General features: G+C 36.0%; 1 protein-coding gene across 3 annotated transcripts in view; it reads left to right on the forward strand.

Annotated features, from left to right (window-relative positions):
* Positions 1 to 22,835, forward strand: part of STK3 (serine/threonine kinase 3) — a 138,197-nt gene that overhangs the window by 74,620 nt on the left and 40,742 nt on the right. For all 3 annotated transcript variants that reach the window (XM_087749066.1, XM_087749075.1, XM_009469315.2), the window contains exons 9-10: positions 5,246 to 5,438; positions 14,310 to 14,485. In XM_087749066.1, the coding sequence (XP_087605192.1) occupies positions 5,246 to 5,438; positions 14,310 to 14,485 (369 nt within the window). The remainder of the gene's footprint in view (positions 1 to 5,245; positions 5,439 to 14,309; positions 14,486 to 22,835) is intronic.

Below are 22,835 nucleotides of genomic sequence, written 5' to 3' on the forward strand. Positions count from 1 at the left end.
TTAATCGGATGCAAAGGTTTCACAACTGTGTGCTTAATCTTCAGGATCGATTCAGGTGGTTTTCTTTCAGGTGAGGAAGAGTCACATTCCTAAAATTAATTCTTATTTTTCATTTTTACCATTTTCTGTGAATTTTATAATATGGGAAGTTGTCAATTTAAAATATTTTTTGCTGTTCAAACTTTCGTATTATACAGTTGTAAATAAATGGCCAGGTTGAATACAGTCTTCACGTCCGTATCCTTCCAGAGAGATGTAATATCATTACAAATAGTGTGCTCTGAATTGATTTTATGCCTATTACGAGAGCTGCTCATGTGATGAGAATGCCTTCTGACAAACTGACATGTTTTGATAGGTGCTGAGGTAATTGTACAGATTTTTTTAATTAAGCAAAAATTGCAAGTGGTGTATTCTACAGAAGGTTAATCCCAATATCAAAGTTTAAATGTTAGTTTAGGCAGCACTAAACATGACCGATTTCTTCTCTCGTGCATTTTCTGAAGTGTGATGTGAATTGGATGCTGAGGCTGGGCAGCTGTATTACGGGAATGTAAAGTAACTCGTTGCCTGGCAGCTCTCAGGAAACATGTCTAAATATTTATTTCTGTGGATCTTTAAAGGAATGAGCTAACAAGCAGCTCTTCCTGTATGTTTTCTTTTACATTTTAATGTCTCTATTATGCGAGAAATGCTTAATTATTTTAGAATATTCAGACAAGGAATTACTACTTCAGTACTCCATTTTTGTTTTTCTTAGACATGTACTGGTTGACAACTATCAACAACTTAGCCAACCATCAATAATCAATTATTCCTACATGTAGGCTTATTTATTCATTCATACAAAAGTTTCTTTGTTTAATCATATATTAATTATGAGAAGTTGGCATCTTTCTTTTGAGACCTTAAGAAATAATTGCTGTAATTATTCCTTTATATTTTTACAATATTTATATAGTTCTTTTAAAGGAACTAGTGAGTCATTTGAGTTGTTCTGTATTTTAAATCTGATACACTAGGCTGTATTTTTCTGAAGGTTTTTACATTTACGAACACATGAAAGATGCAGGAAAGTATGTATATGATATATCTGTGTATCTGTATAAAGATCTATATATGTAACTTTGCATGTCAAACAGTGTTAAAACTTTCTGTTTTCATAGTAGTTTTCCTTTAAGTCAAAGAACACTTGACGTGTGCTAATTAAATTTGATTGCAGTCGTTTAAGTGTCCTGAAGTTAGAAATATGTAAAGATGACTTTGTCAAGTGAAATATAGCTACCCAACGGGCATAAACAGCTTTTTAAGAGCATATTGTTAAAATCCACAGCAATTTAGAGCCAGAAACCAATTATAGGAAGAGTAAACATAGGGAGGTAATTGTGAGCAGCAGGTCATTGTTACTAGGTATATCAATTAGAAGGAGGTAGAAAACAAGCTTAAATGCTGTTTCGTGATATATATCTATTGAATTTGATGGGATTTGAGTGTGTGCTGAAAGTTAAGTCTTTACCTGTTTTTCTGATGGGTTTAAACTTAAATGCGTGCTCAGTGTGAAGTACGTACTCAGGTTGTAGTTGGGCTTTGTACGCGTTAGGAACTTTTACAAAATCCTTGTTCTTGACCAAACTGTATTATGTGTTTATGTAGCTGCTACAGTGCTTTTACAAAAAGATAGCTGTGACTACAGCCACATTTTTCAAAGGTGATGATGAGGTGTTAATAGTAAATGAAATTATTTTACAGGATACTAAATTTTGCCAGCATGTAAATCTTCCTTTAATGTATTGCAGCCTAGTTAGCTGTCTCTGGTGCCCCCTAGTGTTCTTTTTACATGCACAAACCATAGTTAAAGAGATTTTAAAGGCAAGCTGCCGTATTTGCTTGTCTTGTTTAGTTTTTTCTTTATCAGTCCTCATCCCGTATTTTCCTATGAATGTTAAAAATGCAACAGAAAAATCCATTAATCTTTATCACCTCAGCTCACTCGCTTCTATCATGATGTAGACTCAGGTATGATGTGCAAGGCCATCTTTTCCGAGAAACCTTCTCGTGTGATGATGAGATCTTTTATGTTACAAGCATATTGTAAAGTCTTGCCTGTTATTTCCCCTAAAGTCTCTTTGAATTGGCTGTCCTGATCATTAAGTCTCTATGATTGCATTTTCATGCTTTAAGGGTTGGTTTTGTTAATCTTCTAACTTATTTTGGTAAATAAGGAGATCCAAACAGTTAGTCCCGTAGGGTTGCAGGCTATTGGCAATGTTTTACTTGTACTTACTTTACGCTGTAATGTTGTTCAGAGTTTCTGTAGCTGATTGTATTTTCTGTAGCATTTCAAGAGATGTTAGTGCTCTCGCTCGTGCGCTGTTTCTGTTGCTGTCTACTGGTGTATCAAACCCCTGTCAAATACAAGTTTAGTGCTTATTACTTGTACACAAGAGAACAGCAGAGAGTTTAATTCCAGAGTTAGCTGGTTTTATTGCTTGATTCTTGGATCTGTTTTCATAAACAGTATGAGAACATGACACTTCAGCTTTAAGACCTTATATTTTTCCTGGTTAAAATTGAGATTGTGTTTGTTTTTATTTAATCAGTGGGTTTACCTTTTTTAACAACAGATCAGAAGTTCTACATTAATATTTACAAACTGTAAGGCATGAATCAGAATTTGTACAACGGAATCACTTTCATCTCTCGTGTAAATGTGCACTTAGATGACTTGGATCCACTGGATATTTTTATAAAATTACTTTTTCAGATCTAGTATAGTCTACTGCCATATTAACTATATCTCATATTTGTGAGAAATACTGGAATGGTAGTTCTGGGAGCAATCTGGCTTAACCCACAAAATTAAATATTTTGGGGAAGGCACAGCCCCCCCCCCCCCAATTTATATTGCTCTCTCTCTCTCAGTACATCATTCCTGATCTAGGGAAAACACTGTTGATCAAAATTGTCATGTATTGCCCTTTTTGGGACAACTGTTCTTTTAGTACCAAGGTGGGCTTTTGTGATCCTTAGTCTTCTAGGTACTAGAAGATAACTGTTCTCTTTGCTGAGAGATAAGAGTAAGATAAAGGCTTTTGACACTCTTAGGCTGGAAAATGAAATGCTAGTCTTTGGAACAAATCCAGTGACTTGATTTGACTGAAGATATAAAATATCAGTGTTTTTAATGAAGCAGAAGATACGAAAATGGCCACTTAGGACTCCATTTCATACTTGTTCTTATTGTTAGCCATCACTTTTTTTCCACTAACTTCTAAAATAAAACTTTTAAGCCTCAGGAAAGTGTTTGCTTCATTTCTGATTTCGGTTTTAGTAAGTTTAGAACCATATGCACTGCAAGTGGATATAAATATTAGTCAAACAAATTTGTAAATCAAATGTAACTGTGCCTTAAGCTCAGACATTTGCCTGCCTGTACATCAGAGACGCCACATTTGTAGTGCTTAATAGGAGAACTAGCAGTACGTTGTGAGTCAGTTTTGCATTGTATTGCAGTAGTGAAAGAAGCACTTGGAAATAATAACAATAATAACTTAATTGTTCGGGCACTTTTAAAATGCAATGCAAAAAGACACTTTTGGACTTTACTTTGAGTACCCTTGTTAGAAAGGGAAAAATATAACTTGTAAAAACCACTGGGGTTAGCAAGAATGTTGGGGGGGGGGGTGTGTAAAGAAAATTAAAGTTGCCACCAGGAGGAGCAGTACTAAAATATTCTGATTTATTCACTGGCACCGTCCTCTAACGCTGTAGCTGTAAACTATCTGTATCTTTGGGAATATCATATTTTTTTTAAGGGTAGGGTACTAAATATAGTGTTTTAGGATGCAACTAAAAAAACCCAGAAAGAATGCAAATGAAGAACTTTAATATTTTTACAAAGTATAATGATTCTTTTGACATTTAAAACTTTAATCACAGATTTAGATCTCTGTCCTGGTTTCAGTACGTTATGCTGTTAGCCAGACTCTCTGAATCAAAATTAGATCTATCTTTGTGTCTCTTTGTTGAAACGTAATAGACTAATTTTCAAGAGCTGGTGTATTGGTATTGCTACTAACTACAGTTCTCAGTATCTGCTCAGACCAGCCATTAGAGAGCAGGCACTCAGGCAGCGTAGCCTGCTCGTGCGCTTAGGTCTATACTAGAGGCAAATTGTCTGCTGCTTCAGGGAATAACAGGAAAGGAAAGGAACAAGTTCAGTAAGAAACAGAAAGTGCCAGACCTTGTAGGGTTTGGGGGCTTGGGTGGTTTTTTTAGTTTTGTTTTGGTTTTTTGTTGTTGTTGGTTTTGTTTGTTTGGGGGTGGTGTTTTGTTCTGTTTTCCCCTTGGGTAATAGCTTTTACTCATATAGAAAATGTGTATAGTCCCTCACATTATTCCCGAAATGCTGTTGTGCATATAATCTAAATCAGACTTTGGAAACGAGTGGGATTTCCCATTAATGTTTTCAAATACTGGTATTCCATATGAATTTTGTAATTTATTAACTGGATTGCCATTAGTTCTCTGTTTCACATTCCTGGCCCATTATTGTCACTGATTGAAAATGCTATTGTATCTTGTCATGATATTAGCTCCCCCACCCACTTAGTAGTTAAGTGTCTGCTCTACAGGTAGTTTTCTACATAGTATCAACATTTTGCTTGCTCTTGTGACAGAGGTTTTTAAAGAGAACTAAATACTTGAAGTAAGCCAAGGTGATTTTTCTGTTTCTGCAGTGGACTTCCAAAACTATTTTGGAGCATTGTTTAATACCTAAATTGAATGGGTGCCTGTCATCTGGGTGCTGTGTGTAATGTAAGATGCTGGGCATGATATTTAGTTAAGGGTGATCAGCACAAATGCTTGGTGATAGTCCATTGCACAACAACCAAATCACTTTCTATAAAATGTGGTACTGATTTTGGAACCCAAGGAGGTATAATGGGTCATGAAAATCGCCAAGATACTCAAAACTGGCTGCCGATGCAAAGTGAGTGTGCGGGCCGCATTTCTGGTATATCCATCCTGCTGTACATCTGTGAGAAAGAAAGCTTATATTCTTCCTTTATAGGGAACATTTTTTATTTTGTAATTTCTTTTAAAGTTTTAAACCTGGAAGTCTAGCAGTACAACTAGGTCATGTGAAGATACAAAAACTAATGAATGAACATCTAAATGATTGCTTCTTAACTTTGGGGTTTTTTTAACGATCTGCTGCATTCTGACAAATGTTTCTTCATAGGATGAAGATGAGCTGGACTCTCATACCATGGTGAAGACCAGTTCAGAGAGTGCTGGTACCATGAGGGCCACAAGCACGATGAGTGAAGGCGCTCAGACAATGATTGAACACAACAGTACTATGTTAGAATCAGACTTGGGGACCATGGTAATAAACAGTGATGATGATGAAGAGGAAGATGGGACCATGAAAAGTATGTTATTAATTTACTTTTCTTTTAATAATGTTTTCTCTTACTGCATGAGGATGTTGTATCATCAGTGGTTTTTACGTGTCAAGTTCTGTGGTTAAAACAGGAGAAGGGGTGTTTGTGTCCCTAAGTGCTTTCTATAGTTTGTGGAGAAAAAGGTGACTATAGTGGGAGATTCAAAGCAGAAGCCTGGTTTTGATTTTTTTTTTTTTTTTTGGGGGGGGGGGGGGTGTTGTGGTTTGTTTTGGTAATTTGTTTGGTTTGTTTTTTTTTTTTTCCCCCCTAGTGTTCTCAGCAATAAGATAGTAAACATACGTGTTGATTGGTGATTAGTTTAAGCAGGATGATTCACCTCAGGAAAACACTCAGTATGTGCTTTAATTTGTTTTCCTGCTGAAACAGAGTATTTGCCTATTAAGCTGTGAGGCTAATGGAGGGTTAGTACAAGCAGTCTCAAACTCATCAATTTCAACAAGTTAAGGAAAAGATGAGTGATAAAAAAAAAAAAAAAGAAAGACATTACAAGCAAATTTGGAGTAAAGGATAATAAAGTAAATCCTAGGGTGGAAGTATTATGAAGAAGGGTTTAATGTGGCCTTTCAAATCACTTCAGGCTTAATAACTATCTGTGCAGTTTTTATATGTGCTGAGAGGAAATACCTGTTAGTATGCCAAACAGACCAAAAAAAGTGTCATTAGGTTTGCACTGCAATCCCTTAGTCGTGTCCTGTTTGTCTGCTATGTTGCTGGAGACACTGATTTTAAAATGTACTCTTAGTTTCATTTTTAATTGATTCCAGTAAGAATCTGTTAGAAAGGGAGTTACCTTTCTACACCTTGGCATTTAGTCAGTATAATTCTTAAGCCCATTGTTCCTTCTTGTCAAACAAGAATATATAATCTTTGGGACAGCATGTTTCCTTCTTCCCTCCCCTGCCATAGGTGACTTTCTTGAGACCTGTAACTCCAGCGAAGGAAAGCCAGCAAACTGGAGGTAGCCTGATGGCAAGTGATAGTTTCATCATTCAGCTGGCAAGTGACAGGTTCAGTTCCAGCACTTACTTGCTGAACTTTCCTGTATTTTGCATTAGACACCCATTGATTAAAAACTAGAAATAATTCAAGAATGGGACCTCCACATCTCTCAGCTGAAAATAAATATGTCACGTCCACCGTAGCTGGTCCTCCTCTGGTTCTGTGATTCATGTGCTATTGGCTGAAACAGGAGCAATAGCAAATGTCCTGAATAAATGTCACCAGGAAGGGACATGCAAATCCTTGCTCTCCTTGAGAGGCAGACAGAGATTTTGTGCTGCTTTGTGCTTGACAAAAACACAGGATTTTGGAGTTTGGTTGCTTTTTCCAATGTACGTTTATAGGCAAGGTGGGCACTTTCCAGATGTTTGTGTGATTTCGTCATAATAAATCAGAACAGGTAGCTTAAAGGTACTCTTTGATACTTCTGAATAATAGGACATTGCAAGCAAGAAGCTTGGAGAAATAAACTTAGTTAACTAGGGAAGAGGGATTTCATTTCCTTCCTAGAGACACAAAATATTTATGACAAACTTTTTTTTTTAATTGCTCTTGTGTTTAGTTTCATGTTTTGTTTCCTTCTGCCTTTTGTTTCCCTGCTCAAGGACAAAATAAGAAACAATAATAAGTTTTTATTTATAAGTGCCCATGCTTAGAGGCCTCTGGGAGCCATGACAGAAAATAACTAAAACCATATTTTTTTCACAAATAGGGAATTGTGCCCAGATAAAATTGGGATTTGGAACAAAAAGAGGCCTGTCATCCTGCCCCAACATACAATATACAGCCTAGCAATAAATAACATTTATGCCTTCTTGCTTAGTATGCCTGTGCGTGCTCTGAGCAGAGACTACGTACCTAGAAGGAGGGAAGAAAATGCAGAATACAGAGAGGTGGGAGGACATAGCTTAACTTTAGGAGGTTCAATGTGGAGTGGAAGAAAGAGTGGGATTGATGGAAGGTAGTACTACTTTTGTTCAGCTGCTTGGATTGTATTTAATTTCATGTAGGAGCTTTTTCATATCTCAGTTCAGAGACTGGTATTCAGACCAGCTTCCCCACATCCCCTTTGCGGCTTTTCGGCAAGGCTTAGTGTTCGGGCTTTCTGGTTCACCAAGAGTACTTCTGATTGTTCTCTTTTCTACTTTTCATTAACACACACCCCCTCCACCCTCCCTTTTTTTTCCTGCTGTTAAATTTATATTTGCCATCTGCTTTGGGCTGGATAGTTCATGGTTGGTAATGAATATATTAGAAGAGGACAGTGAACTAATGAAGTGGCGTTTGACAGATAGAATATAGAAAAGTGGTCAGGTTTTTGTTTTATTACTTTTTGCCCTATAAGACATGGAATATTTTAGGTTTAGTCAGTATAATTCTTAAACGCTTTTCCTTCTTATCAAACAGAAGAATATAATCTTTGGGGCAGCAGCCTTCCTTCCCTTCCCTCCTCCCCCATAGGTGACTATCTTGAGACCTGTAACTCCAGTGAAGGAAAGCCAGCAAACTGGAGGTAGCCTGATGGCAAGTGATGGTTTCATCATTCAGCTGGCACATCACAGGTTTGGTTCCAGCACTTACTCACTGAACTTTCTTGTGTTATTGTATTATGAGATCCTTGATTACAGCGGGACATGCACCACGCTGTAGAACCTACGTTTTGAAAGGAGAATTCATGAGTTGGTTTTATTTATTTATTATTTTTAGTGATTTCAGTCCATCCAGTGTAAGAGATTGTGCCATACTGTAAGTTGGTTTCCACTGTAATAGGAGGTGGATGCTTGGGTAGCTCTGAGTTATGCTTCATAACTTTTAGAAAGACCTAAGTCCTACAGCTGTTTTTTCATCTGAAAAGCAAAAGCTACTGTGTGTTTTATAACAACCTATGACCCATGTCCTATAGGAATTCAGCAAGGAAGCTTAATTATGGGCTGGTTTCAGTGGTGCTGTGACACAAGCATTGATATTTCATGGATGTAGTTTTGTTCAAGCATGTTTACTGTGCCCACGTTAAGACAGTTTGCTCGATCCCGTATGCAAGTGTACTAGTACTTTACTCCTCTATATATAGAAAGAGATGATAGGCATTTCCAAGCCTATTCCAGTCCTTGAGCTCTCTCCTGTGATTGGTAATAAAGTTGTTCATTTATGCCACTAGTAGTAGTATCTTTTATAAATGGGAATTTTTTTTCAAAGAAAAACATCATGTTGGCAATTCTGCTTCAAGAGCTGTTGCAAAATGCTAGCTTAACATGGATTTTCTTTGTTTTGCTGAAAACAGAAATAAAGTATAACTCAGCTGGAATGAACTAATGGGTTTATAATAGTAGTGTCATTGAGTATTTTTTCTTCTTCTCCAGAAGGTGGAAAAATAGAACAAAAGTTATTAAACCAGTTTTACAAGTCTCGTTCTCAGGAAGCAAAGCAATGTTTTGTACAGGAAACTTTTCCCCATTAAAAAGCCTTTAAATCTGAGTTCATAGTCCTTCAAAAAGTCTGTGAAGGCTTCAGCTGATTGAAAAATATGTGGATTTTCCATTGAAATGCCAGTTGCAATTATTTCTGATAAATAGGTATATTACAAAGCAAACAAAATACTGAACGAGGCCTGAATTTGAGTAAAGACTTGGGTGCATAAGTCACTGTGGTGGGAAAACTGCGAGCTCTGTAACCACTTTGTTACACAGTGCTCTGCAGTCAAACATTTCTTGGATACATCCTTTGGTAGACTCCCAGCTGCTCTGGCCTAAGGAACTGGTGATCTAGTTTCTGCTGATGCTTCCTTGCCATTCAGAAACTAAGTAGGCTGACCACTCATTCTCTGAGGTGGTTGTCTAGTAGGCATGTATTAGCAGCAGAACTCACCCACTCCTAAAATACAGTCACAATTTCTGCTTAAAATATGGGTGAAGGAGGTGGCTGTGGTAACTTTCTACATGGTAGTTCACTGTTAAGTGCATTTGCCCAGAGACTGAGGTCAAAATTCCAGTCTGTCTTCAACCTTATGGTATTCAAAGCGCCTGTCTCCTATTTCCCAGGAGATTTACTGCCACTGTCTTGTAGGCCACCTTGCGCGGTGAGAAAGTAGTGGTATGAATGTATGAAATATAAAGCCTAAGTAGTATATGATTTTGTATAAGCTGTTGTAGCTTTTGTAGTAGAGGTGATAGTCCAAAGAAGGCTAAAAGCTGATTGCAATATAGCTTCTCACTCTAGTAGTGACAAAGCAGTATATTTTGAGGGAGTAAAGACACTGACAGGATCTTCACAGAAACACTGCAGACAGGAGAGCCTGATCCCCTTCAACTTCGTTGAAGAGGCAGCAGCTGGAAATGTTCCTCAGTCGAGTGGCATATGGAGATCTCCAGGATGGGGAAGGCTGTGGAAGCTTGTGACTTTGGCAAAAGAAGGAAAGCTTTCCTCTGTAGATTTGCAGCTGCAGAAGAGGTCCAGTGCCCTGGTAGTAATGGAGCAAGAGAAAGACTTAGAGAATTCCCATAGGAAATTGTAAGAAACCCAGAAACCCCCAAACAAACAAACAAAACACCACCACCTGCCCCCTCCGAGGAAATTGTAGTGGGAGACTCCCTTCTGTAGGAGCTGGATGCCCTTATCTGCTGACCTTACTTGCTATCTAGGAGAAGTTATTCTTTGCCCAGGGCCCAGTGCCACAACATTGAAAGACTGCCAGGTCTTGTCCAGGGCTTAGACTACTGTCTCCTGCTGCCCATCCATGTGGGCACATGCCAATGATACTGCCAGAGGAGACCTTGAGAGTGACCTCAAGAGTAACTCCAGGGTTATGAGGATGTTCTTGATCATGATGGTGAAGGGAAAGCCTTGGAGGAGTGGATGGGTCCTATGGGTCAACACTTGGTTGCGCCTCTGGTGGTGTTGACAGAGGTTTGACTTTTATGACCACGGGGCCCTCTGAGGATCAGGGACTGCTGTGGAGAGAAGGGTTCTACCTGACAAAGTAAGGCAAGAGTATTTTTTTTTTCCAACAAGCTGGCCCTGAGGTAGCCAGACCAGCATGGGGGAATGTATATGTGGCTCAGCCCAATATAGAGTATAAAAATTTAACAACTAACAGCAGAATTTTTAAACGGATTTAAAATCAACTTAATATTAATATAATACTTCTCTCTTGGAAATACATCACTACAAAAGCATTTTTCTTTATAGATCACATCAATTGAATTCGATCAAAACATGCATTAGATGGAATGTGCATTCCTTCTTATTTTGAAATGCGTGTTTAGAATTATTTATTTTAGCTATGATATGTCTTTGAAATAGTGTAGTAGAGTTGGTGTTATGTCATTGCCTCATTCATTTTATCCAGCATACTTTTTTTTGGAAGAAATTCTCTTATGTAACTATTTGAAGACATCCCCATCAGCTGTATTCCTGTCAGGGGTATTACTGAGGTATAATGTATGTTTTCAGTGCCCGTGGCAGTCTCTGAGTTCCTTGGCTTGCCAGCAATTTCTCAGACTGCTGCTGTCATTGTGGCTTTCTTCCCAAAGCCATTTTGAAGTCCTGCAGTGGGCAGGTATAGGGATGATAAAAGAGACTGATATTCTTAAATGTTGAAACTGTGGCAAACATTTTTAAACATGATCACCTCTTGTTGAAGAGCAAAGAAAAATGAGAACTGGAAAATCCAGATCCTCCTAGGATGGAACAGCCTGTTGCACAACAGGTTTTCAGTGCAAGTGTGGAGTGATACTGTTTGTGCTGCAGATTTTTTGTGGCAAATAATAGCTTGTGTAAAAAGTAACTTACTAGCTAGTTCACTGAATTAATTGTCCTTAAAAGAATCTTTATATATTTTACTTTTATATTTCTTTGTTCTTGAAAGACAGTTGACAAGATACCATTACTCTGTTGTTCATGAAAGTTAGAAAAAGTGCTTTCAGACCAAAATCTTCTAATAACCTTACATTTTGCAAAAAAAAAGTGCAACCTACATCAGTTTAGTATGGCATAAAGAGCCTGAGTGTTTTGTAATGTCGATACAAAAGAGGCAGGAGCCTTCATAGGGCCTTTAAACTAGTAGGTGTCAACCTATCCCATTTTCCATGAAATATTAACTAAACTTGTTTGTGTTAGGTTAGCTAGAGATCTAAAAGTCTCTTTTTTCATTTAAATATTTGTAAGAATAAAATAAAAACTTAAAAATAAATCTTTAAATAAATCCATCTTTTTTTATTACATTGGGGGAAAAAACAAACAAACAAACCTTGAAACACCTCTGGTCTCATCATTTTGCAGGCATAATATTTCTGGTTTTATGTGTGGGGTTTTTTTATATTTGCAGTGAAGGTAAGCAGCTCTTGTTCTTTTAAATGGGTTAACTAAGTATACTAAATTGGAATCAGAAGTGAGTTCTAAATTCTTATTTATCGAAACAAATGGAACAAGTCCTCAAAGTGTAAAATATGTTCTTTGCTCATTTTGGAGTAATTTCAGTCCTGTTGACCCACTTTCCTTAATATGCATTTGATAGCAAGGAATTTGGAGCGGTTGGTTTGTTTTATGTATGTAGGGAATCTTCTGTTACATATATAAGGAAGATATTTATAAATGGCTCTAAAACTTAAGAGCAGTGCTTGGAAAATCTTTAGTCTCCCTCCTTTCAGTTAACAGAAAACACTATCTTACCTGTAATGGGCCAACATTTTGGTACTTAGAGTTTCTAACAGAGACACTGGTAATCTTCTTGTTTATAAATATGTCTCAAGGATGAAACATAAGTACAACCATCTCAGCAAAAGAAAATTGCTTGTGAAAGGCCAGCAATGTGGTGTCCTATCTTTTTGGTACAAATAGTTTCAGGGTTTTTGGGCAGCGAACAGCAAGTAATAAAAAGTTTGTATTAAGAAAATGCATTGTATTTTTCTGTTTTTAATTCCACCTCCTTCATACTACTACCTTCTCTTGGATCTGTTTTTGAAATTTATGCTTCGATAAAGTTGAGAGTCTTCCATTTTTGCCCTTTAGTGATTATTTCTGTAGTTATTTGGCATCCCTGCTGTTCACTTCTCGTCTCTTCCTCAGTCCCAGACTCAAGAGATCCAGAAACCTCATTCGAATGATCTTGAGTTCAGTGGGGGCAAACTTGGGGAGATTCTGGAGAAGAGGTATCTGTTACGTGGTCAGTTAAATTAAACCTAGAGTTTAGTTCACTGAATGTTTTTGTTATGGTTGTGGTTGTCATTATTTAAAAGATGGTGAGTAGAGATAACTATGATCTGGGATTAGAAAAGAATATTAGAAAAGAACATAGCTGATTTTTCTCTCAGTTATTGCCAAAAAAAAATGTGAGGAGGAGAAGGTGTGTATGGAAACATGGCAGACTGAATGGAGGAATCATCGTGGAGTTGAAGAGAAGCAACTGGAGTCAAGTTCAGTAAAGCCTAGAGCAAGACAGTAGAAGAACACATTAGAAAAGCCAGAAGAAATGTTACTGGAACAGAATAATGTAGAAAAAGCAGAAGGAAAAGAACAAGTAAATCAACATGATATAAAAGATGGCAGTACAAAAATAAGCATTAATGGAAAAAATAGGCCACTATTAATCATGCAGGAAAATTAGAGTCAATTAAAAGATCTTTAGATGGAGGGAATGGAAAGAGGTGATGAAATAATATGTGAAAGATGAGGGGGGAAAAAACCCCAAACATTTAATGAATTAATAAAAAAAAAGTAAAGCCAGATAAGATCAGCAAGTCCTAGTGATCATGTTAAACACAGGCTCAAAAGATATTTCCAGTGGTTTACCTTTTCACTTCTTGAAACAAGTAGGTCAAATAAAAATTCCTAATTATTTTATTATGCTTATAATTAAAAAGTATAGTTCTACCTGTTGGTTGTTTTTTGGTGTCGTCCCATCCCCCCCCCCCCCCCGGGTTATTTGTATCTCTCTTCCTGTTTCATATTTCTCTATGTAGAATGTGTTACACTGCAAGTAAGTACACGTTTCATGAGTCAATGCTATGCAGAATATAGTCTCTGAGGTGACAGTTATGTAGAACTACTAAAGCATTTCTTATGTTTTATTTATTGTTCTATTTAGTAATGAATTTGCTTTGAAATCCCACAAATGAAAACAAATTTCAGTCATTTAAGGTTGTAGATAAATTTTTTTTTTACATTTAGTTTCATTAAAAGGATAATAGAACAGGAGTTCACACTGATCTTGACCTTGATCTGCTTTGTAAAGCTTTTGGAGCTGCATAGACGATGACAAAAATCCTCCAGGGTTTCCACACCATGGAGATAGGGTGCATTGCAGCCATCTGTAGAGTGTGATCCTATAATTTGCTGAGAATCCTCATTGGCAATGAATTTAATTAAGCAGTATCTAGACACAGTTTCTGTCGTTGTTTTTTGCAAGTTCTTTCTCTAAATAATTTTAAAATCTTTGGTGAAACTGGTGGAATTCTGTTGCTTTCCTACAAGTGCCTATGGACCAGGCCTTGAAGTTAGGGGCATTCAGCACCCAAAGGGATGCTTAGCACCTTGTGTTATTCAGTCTCTATAACAACAAATAGATATTGCATGAAGTAACTTCTAATATTATTTGTGTGTGCAACTCTGAAATGTCTTCAACATTTCTCCACATTGTATCTTGCTACAAAAATATCATTTTTGTCTATGAGCTTTTATGCCAAAGATCCTCAGGGGACAAATGGAGGCTTGCACCACATAAAGATGACTGTACTAGTATCTGTAAAATCCAAGAAGATTAATAAATGGAGTTTATTTTATAGTGCAGTAAATCTTTAATTTTTTAAATAGTTTTAACTTTTTTTTTTTTTTCTTTCAACTAAGGAAATGCTACTTCACCACAAGTTCAAAGACCTTCTTTCATGGACTACTTTGATAAACAAGATTCCAAGAATAAAAGCCCTGAAAACTGTAATCAGAACATGCATGAACCTTACCACATATCCAAAAACGTTTTCCCTGATAACTGGAAAGTCCCTCAAGATGGAGACTTTGATTTCGTAAGTACATTTTTATTGTTTAGTTTCTTGCATGCTGTTTATTTTTTATGTGGCAAAAATAGTTAATCCCTTTCTATAACTATGTTAATACAAGTAAAATAAGTAAACTTTCAGGAATACCATCCAATTATCTAACCTTAATGCTTCATGCTCGTTGTTGAAATAAGTACATTTGCTTAACACAGGACCTTTTTAATGGGGAGTGGTATGTGACATGAATATACTTTGTAACTAGTTTTTTTTAAAAGTATTTTTGGTTCTTTATAATTTATGTGTTACAACAACTTTAAAATTTGATCCAGTTCTATTTTAAAAAAATAAACAAATTGCTACAGGTGTGGCATATTGTTGTCACGTTTGCTGAGTATCTTGGCGAAATGATAAGCATTTTAAACTGGATTGGAGCCATTTAATCGTTCTCTTTGGAGGTGGTTAAGATCACCTACTGTTTTGCACAAGCCAGCTTGTTGGTACTATTCCAATAGTGCACATCTGTCTACATAGAATTATTCTATCTAACACCAGTCTGTCTGTTTTAGGGTGGGGTTTTTCCCCCTCCAAAATATGTGTAGTTTATTTCTTTTTGCCTATGTTGCAAATTATAACAGGGGCAAAAAGAAAATGTTCCTAAGTTGTAGGTTGCTCTTAAAGGGAAATAAATGATTACTGTTTTGAGACTTGTAGATAATTATACCTGTTTTTCACCTTTGTTAATTTTTTTTAACATGCTTGAATGAAAGAATTTAGTTTATCTGTTGTGGATTAAACATGTTCTTAACTGCAGTGCAGTAGCTAAATATGATCACATGGCACCTTTTTGAAAGTACACTTGGGATTTGGAGAAAAATGTTGTGTTTAATTTTAGGTGACAGCTGTAGGTGTGGGAATTTTTTCCCAGTTTTCACTTACTTCATTTCTACATAAAGCTGACTCTTAAATTTAAGCTACTGGAGCAAAGCCAGTTAAATAGCACAGTACAAACTGTTGCTGCCGGAGAGTTTTGATTAAGTTGGATTTTGGTTTGGGTGGGATTTTTTTAGGCCTTTTTTTTTTTTTTTTTTACCATAAAGTGCAATAGTCATCATCCTGATAATTGACTAACAAAATAATTATTTGCACCATTTATTGGAAAAAAGCTGGCCATTATTTAAGTGAGGTTATTATAGTGGCAATAAAATTGCCCTTAGAACAATTTAAAATTAATTCTATCTTTTCCATTACTTGTTAAGAAATGCAGGCAAAAATGATTCTTCTTGTAAATGCTAAGATCTTGATTCTGTAAGTGCTTATTCGTGAATAATTCACGCATGGATAATCCTGTGGAACTTGTTGACATTGCTGATGTCACACAGGACGTTGGTTTTAACAGCCTGCTGGTTTGAACCATAGGCAATTATTATTTATTTATATATTCCAGAAGCACTTCTATTTATGTTTTAGACAGCGAGTGGCGGTATTGGTAAGTGGCCTGCAAGAGACTTTCTGAAAGGATAAATCAGTGAGCAGCATGCATAATGTATTGTCTGCTCTTTGTACGATCAACATGAATGTTTTCAGTTGCTGACATGAAGTCTTTAAATGATTGATGAAAGGGGTAAATAATGGAAACTTTTTGTACTAAATAATTCCATTCTATTTTGTTTGGAATTAGCCTGAATGGGATCTAGAAAGGCATCCTAACAGTAAATGCTGACTGTCATCATCTTATTTAAAAAAAGGGATTGATACACTAGAACTAAAATATAAATGATCAAAATCTAACTTAATGCTAGAATACTCTAATAGTACTCCAGCTTTCTAGGTAGAAGAGGAGGGATGCTCTGTAAGTTGGACGTCACCAAACTCATTTGCTGAATGATACTATTATTCTTATTTACCTATATACCTTTGTAAGTCATACCGAGCATGCCAGTGCTGGCAGCCAACAAGTGATCTACTTGTGAGCCAGGGCAGAATGACAGTGCCATGCCAAGAAGAGATACTCAAGTATATCGAATGGAAAGACTTACAAGTTTATTATTTTATGTGTCTGTTAGAGCATAAGCTAGAGAAGCAAAAGTGCCATTGAGGTGGGAGGGAGAAGGGAAGAGGAGGAAGAAATAATCCATATAAATCCCTGCAACTAATCAGTTTGCTTATTTCTATGTATAAGGTGAGACCTGCAGAATTGGAAGCTAATTCTTGTGCCCAAATGGTGTATTTGCTTTAGGCCACAGTGATATTTTATCCTATTCCTAGTATATTTTACCGTTTGATAAAACAATACATAGTTATTTAATTTGTTTAAATATACATCTACGTGTAATGCAGATATAGCAGTTAGTCTTACACACTTGCTGCTGGTTTTAGATAGTGTAAATAAATGATACAGGAAACTTTTCTCATAAGGTGGAAAAATGAATGTATAAAATAATGCAAAATGAACTTAGCACTAAGTCTGGTTTGAAAGTTTTTGTGTGGGCATAGTTTTCTGCCCTGACATAAATGTTTTAAAAACTCCTTGCCAATGAAAATAGAAGACTTTTCCAAGAAAATTAAGATGCTTTGGTCATCACTCTGAGATTGAAAAAAAGTAATTTTAGCAGCGTTTTTTCTTCTGTAAGTACATACTTATGCTTTGTTTTTCACTGTTGAAGTACATCTGTTTTCAAATTCAAAAGCTGATCTTATTTCTTTTTCACTGATGCCATATGGGAATTTGAGATCCATCTCTGACTGTTGGTCCTGCGGGCCTTCAGTTCCATGATCAATCTGTGCTGGTTATTGATGTAACGTTCCATGAACTGATGAGAAAAAATTGCCACTGAAGTTTTGCATTGTATTGAATCAGGTATATTGCAAATAACTTTCAACTAGACTTAATTCTAGTACTGTATAGTCACTGTGAATATTACATTATTCCAAATTTGCCCTGTTATGTATGCTTCAGGACTAAGGTGCTGTTTTCCATGCATAAGGGGTGTTGAGAGTTTTTATACTACATTTCTTCTTGTTTTTTAAAAAGAAAAAACAAAGCAAAACAAAAAAACAACCAACCACAAACATTTTTGAAAGTCATCTTTTCTGTGACTAGGAATTTGTATAGGGTTGCTTTTTTTGATCTTTGTTTTCAATTATTTTGTTGTCTATTTTTTGTCCCATGATAAATTCTGAAAACCCAAAGTATGGGTCTTTTATATCAGTGAATCTTAGAGAAATGTATTTCTGGGAAAGTACTTGTAAATGTTTTGGTTTGTTTTATTTTATTTTTTTTTTCCACTTCAGCCTTTGAAATGAAAGTGTTGAAGCTCTGATTGGATATAAATCTTACAAAAAACAAACTAGTGTTTATTCGAACTTCAGCTTTTATATTAAACTTTTTAATACATATTTCACACTGAAGGATCATAGTGGATTTTTGTTTTCAATGAATACTATCGGACTATAGGCAATTCTTTTACACATTTATGTTATTTTTAAGGGGCCTGCAGCAGATGGCAAAATTAAAGCAGTATTTTTAACCCTAATTCTGTCAGTTTTACTTAGGGTTAAGTGATGTTTTATTCACAGCAAACCTTGATGCCAGTAGGCCTAATCAACAAGATACTACTCATTGTGAAGAAAAGTGGCATAATGTCTTTGATTAAGTAAAGATGTGGTAAAGCTAATAGTGTATGGGTATGATATTCATAGAAATGTTAATGATGCATGGTATAAGCAGCTTTTCGTAATGAGGTTTAACTTTTTAATGGGCCAACTTTTAGTCTTAGATCACAAGTCAGCATTTTGGATCAGAGTGCCTAATTAGAGCAAACGATGTGTTTGTTTCGACCACCTAAGTGACCAGTCCTTTTAAGAACAGTTGTTTTTTATAGATATTATGTATTTGTATGACTATGTTGCTATTATAATAGCTTTGTTCTTTCCATGGGGAATGTTTTCCATGAGATAGGTACATGCTGGAGAGAGCTGTGTATTAAATGAGCAGTATAACTGCAAGGTGTTGTTGAAGCAGCTTGCTGAAGTTTCTTTTTGTCTTTCACAGTTGAAGATTTTGTGGTATTTTGGGTAGCATTTATTACGTTTTTATGGCTATTATAGCAGATGGTTTTCACCAAAAAAAAGGTGAACTTTTTAATAAGCAAGAAGTGCTTGAAATTTTTATCATGTGGGGAAAAACAGGTAAATGTTAGCTTGCTAGATCAATGTGCTATGTGTACATGTTGTTAAATAACCTGCTGCTGCTTACATTTTTACTGTATCATGACATTTTACGTCTCATTAAGACATAAAATTGCTCTGTAAATTCTTCTATCCCTTAGTAACGTGTGTTAGTGTGGAACACGACGTTAACAAAGATTTACATTAACTACAGTGAAGTGATATCTAATTGATGATAACCTGTGAATTAACATTACTCAGAATGAGTTGCTAAACTTCATTTGCACTGATAGAATATGTTATTTCATTTTAAATGAGTCATTTACGTTTCGTTATGAGATGATAAATTGTAAAAAGGCAAATCTATTTATTATAGGAATGCTAGGGTAATGATTTCTGTCTTTAGTAGAATTATTTCCAAACAGGAATGGTGTCCAGATTGTTAAATATTAAACAGTGAACATGTAGATCATGTTTTGCAGTAACTGCAGTATCATGTTTAAGTAGATGCATTTTGGGTGACTTAAAGATTCTGGAATAGCAACAAAAATTTAAAAAGCCATCTGTTACCCTAGGCAGAATATTTCTGGGTTTCAACCAGAACAAATACATTATAATATAATCATTGTGAAATAATTGTATTGCAGATACTGAGCACTTTAGTTAACATTTATAAACGTATAATGTGACAATTGATTCAGTAAAAAAGTAAATACCATAGAATGACTTAAGGCCGTCTAGCATTTAATTAAAACTTCAGTAATAAAGCTAGGCTGAGTTAGCTTCATTGGAAATACTTCTTTGTCCAAAACCTTGGCTGGGTTTACTCTGATTTTATTTAAGCAGCAGACGAGTTTGTTTGGTACAGTCTTCTTTCTAATTAATGAGAATGCATGTATTTCATCTGTTTTCAACCATTTGAGATTCTCCTCTAAGTCATTTGAAAATTTTAAATGAAGTATTAAGATATATTAATTTGCTTTGTTTTTAATTAGTTGCGTGAATATCATGAAGCATTTCCAGATGCTGACAGGAAGAACGTCTTCTTAACTAAGCAAATACAAAACTTAGGTTTCTGGGTTTGCATGGGCTGTATGCATATGAGATAAACAGAAGATTATTTACAATGCCATATAGCTAACCGAAGTAGTATTGGTGTCGGCAGTCTGCATGCAGAACTTCGTTAATTTCGGTTCAGAGAGGGCTAAGAGAGGAGAGACTGGAAAATGAATATAATGAATATAATATGCTTTATCTAGCTCATTTTGTGAGGACAGTGTGAACCTCAGCAGTGGAGGTTTTCTGTACCTCTTATAATAGGCGGCTGGTACAGAAGCTTCTTGTGTGTTGAGTGGTTATTGAAAAAATGAAAGGTGTATGGGTAATTCAATGGAAGAGAGATTCGTGTTAGGAGTCCACTGTGGATGGTTTGCAGGTCACGGTCGTGGTTTGTTAGGCTTATCGTGCAGCTTTTCAGGCAGACAGCAGCGGAGGTTTTGCCAGCCTGACATGTAAACTGAAAACACATTATCGGTTAGTGGGTTTTGTTTTTTTCTTTTCCATTAGGCAAAGCGAATGGACCAACCTAGGACACTTTTTTTTTTTAAACTCTGCAAGTCAAATACTGACTGATTTAACAAAATCTTGTTTGTATATTCTGACCACAAAAGGAGAATTATTTTTCTTGCAGAGAGTGGGGGAATACATTACCTGAGCAGAGTGTTTCTCTAACTGATATTGAATATAGAATCCTTTCTCTTTTAATATGTCCCTTCCCCTATTAGTATAGACGTAAATAATTGAAAAGCAAGCCTAGTAATTTGGTCTTATATATAATTAAATTGTTCAGGCTGTAAACAGAATCATCCTTTCTGTTTATCTCTAAATTATAGGATTATTTTAAAGCTGGTACTCTGATCACTGAGTCATTCATGCCGAAGTGCCGGTGCTGTACTTTTGCAGTTTTGGAAGGTGAATTGTGCTGTCTGACAAAGATTATATGAGTTTTGTATCCTAAAAGAGCACAGAAGCCACCTAGGCCAAAAAGTTTTCTCCATTCTTACATGTGAAAAACAAAATCAAAGATTTTTACTTATTATTGATATGTCCTCTGAAGATAAGACAAGAACTCAGGCTTGAATTGCAGCAATTAATTTGAAGTTATATAGTAAAAAGAACATCTAATAGAATAACAACGTACAACAGCAGATTGCCCCAGAGGGTTGCAGAAGTTGCCATTATTGTGAGTGTTGAAGAGCTGGTTAAACAAACATGTCAGGAATAGTTGTGGTGGAGCTGATCCCACTTGGAGCAGAGGATTGTTGTAGGTCACCTCCTCCTGTAAATGTTTCCGATGGCCTTATTTCCTAGGCTTCTTAAGCTACTGCTGAGGACTGATGTTTGTAATCATAAAAGATGTTTAGAAGACACAGGTTTTGCAAGCTCAAGCTCTCAAAAACAGTGACATACTTACTTTGTTTATTAGGAGCATCAGTATTTTAGAGGGGCTAGACCTTGGGTAACCTTGACAATTTTCACAATTAGCAGTTAACTTATTTCCAAACATGAGTCTGCCTCTGGAAAATTTCAGCCAAGATTCGGTCAATAAAACTTAACCATGTTTTTCTCTCCCAAAAGTTTAAAGCATCCCTGCTGTCTTACTGTATCATGTCAAATAGTTTCAATGTGCAATGTGTTTTTTAATTACAAGATAGTTTCTAGTGAGAAGACACTTTAAAACTTATTTTTCATCCAACTTTCAAATTCTTAGTATAGAGTTAAGAATGAAACTACTTCACTCCAAAGAGTTTAAACGCTTGCATCATCTAACCCCCCCCCCCTTTTTTTTTTTCTCATAAGCTTGAATAGAGGCACTGCAGTGTAGCTCAGTTACACAGCAGGTCTGTAATTTGTGCGTAGTTTAACGAGAATAAAAGGAAAGAAATGAGTGAAGCTGATGAGCTGGGGCAGCACTGCTGGTTTAAAGTAACATCTTGTTACCTTAGTAACCAAGTTGTCTGTACTAATATACCTCTTTGAGATCATTGTGTAATAGCTAAGTAATGTGTATAGCCTAGAAAGAGCTGTGAAATACTTGGAAAAACCAGTTTTGGCTGGACAAGTTTTAGAAGATCCTTTTTTGTCCATCAAACCAATTCAGTTTGAGGTCTCTCTATTCTGTTTTCTCTTACAAAAAAAGGTGGGGGGGGAGAAGATACTTAATCCAAATAGTTTCCATGTTGCATGAATCACTGTTAATGTCAAGACAGCGTACCACACCTTTGTGTGTAATGTCTGATCCCCAGACTGAGTGCTGACACCAAGAGGTGAGTGTTCTACGTCAGGGTTTCAGCAGAATTCTTTGAAATCATCTCTATGACAGTATCATGAAAATTTACCACCGAGAAACAAAATCTGTTCTACTCTTTGCTATGATGATTAATGATAATGAAAAGAAGTAAAAATAAAACTTGCCTCAGGAGAGTGGGCGACTGCAATTTTGCAAGACTGTTTTAAGTTAATTTTTGTAACTCCTTAGTGTTGAAGAGGATTTCCTCATAATGTAGTTTCATAAAGAACATGGAGTGCTTTTTTTTTTTCCAGTTTAGCTTTACCCCCCCTCCCTTTTTTTTTTTTTTTTTTTTTTTTTTTACTGGACTCAAATAGGAGCATGAGAACTTGTCAGATAGGATTCTACGAATTTAACAGAAAAAAAATTTTGGATTAGTTCAGTGTCCACATGGCTAACTCTCAATAATCAAAAAGCTTGTATTAGATTTCTGTGCCTCATGTTTTGATCAGCAGCCAATAAGTACCATGTGTAGACTATATATTAAGCATAGATGTTAACAATATTTCATAAACAAAATACTGGAAATTAAATGGCTGACATTTAATACTATAGAGCTTTATGAAGAACGGAAAAAATTCTGTGTGGTTTTTGTTTGCAAATAACTTGTAGAATTTGAAGAAGGAGGCTTCTGCATTAAGGCATTGACTTCAAACAGAGGGCTCATAATACTTGGAGTTCCTTGTTATTTGGAACAAATATCTTCAGATACCTGTTAGGTTGGACTTAGTACACATTTATCAAAACCAGGGATTGCCCAGAATACTTTGGTTTACATGTAAATTTTGTTTCCTTTTCTTAGAACTTGCATAACTCAGAGATAAAAGGGAACTCCTATGAAACTTGAAAGCAAAACCTGTA

The sequence above is a fragment of the Nipponia nippon genome, unplaced genomic scaffold (genome assembly GCF_047370975.1).
Source record: "Nipponia nippon isolate SJK-2023a ecotype South Korea unplaced genomic scaffold, ASM4737097v1 scaffold_1, whole genome shotgun sequence".
Lineage (NCBI taxonomy): Eukaryota > Metazoa > Chordata > Aves > Pelecaniformes > Threskiornithidae > Nipponia > Nipponia nippon.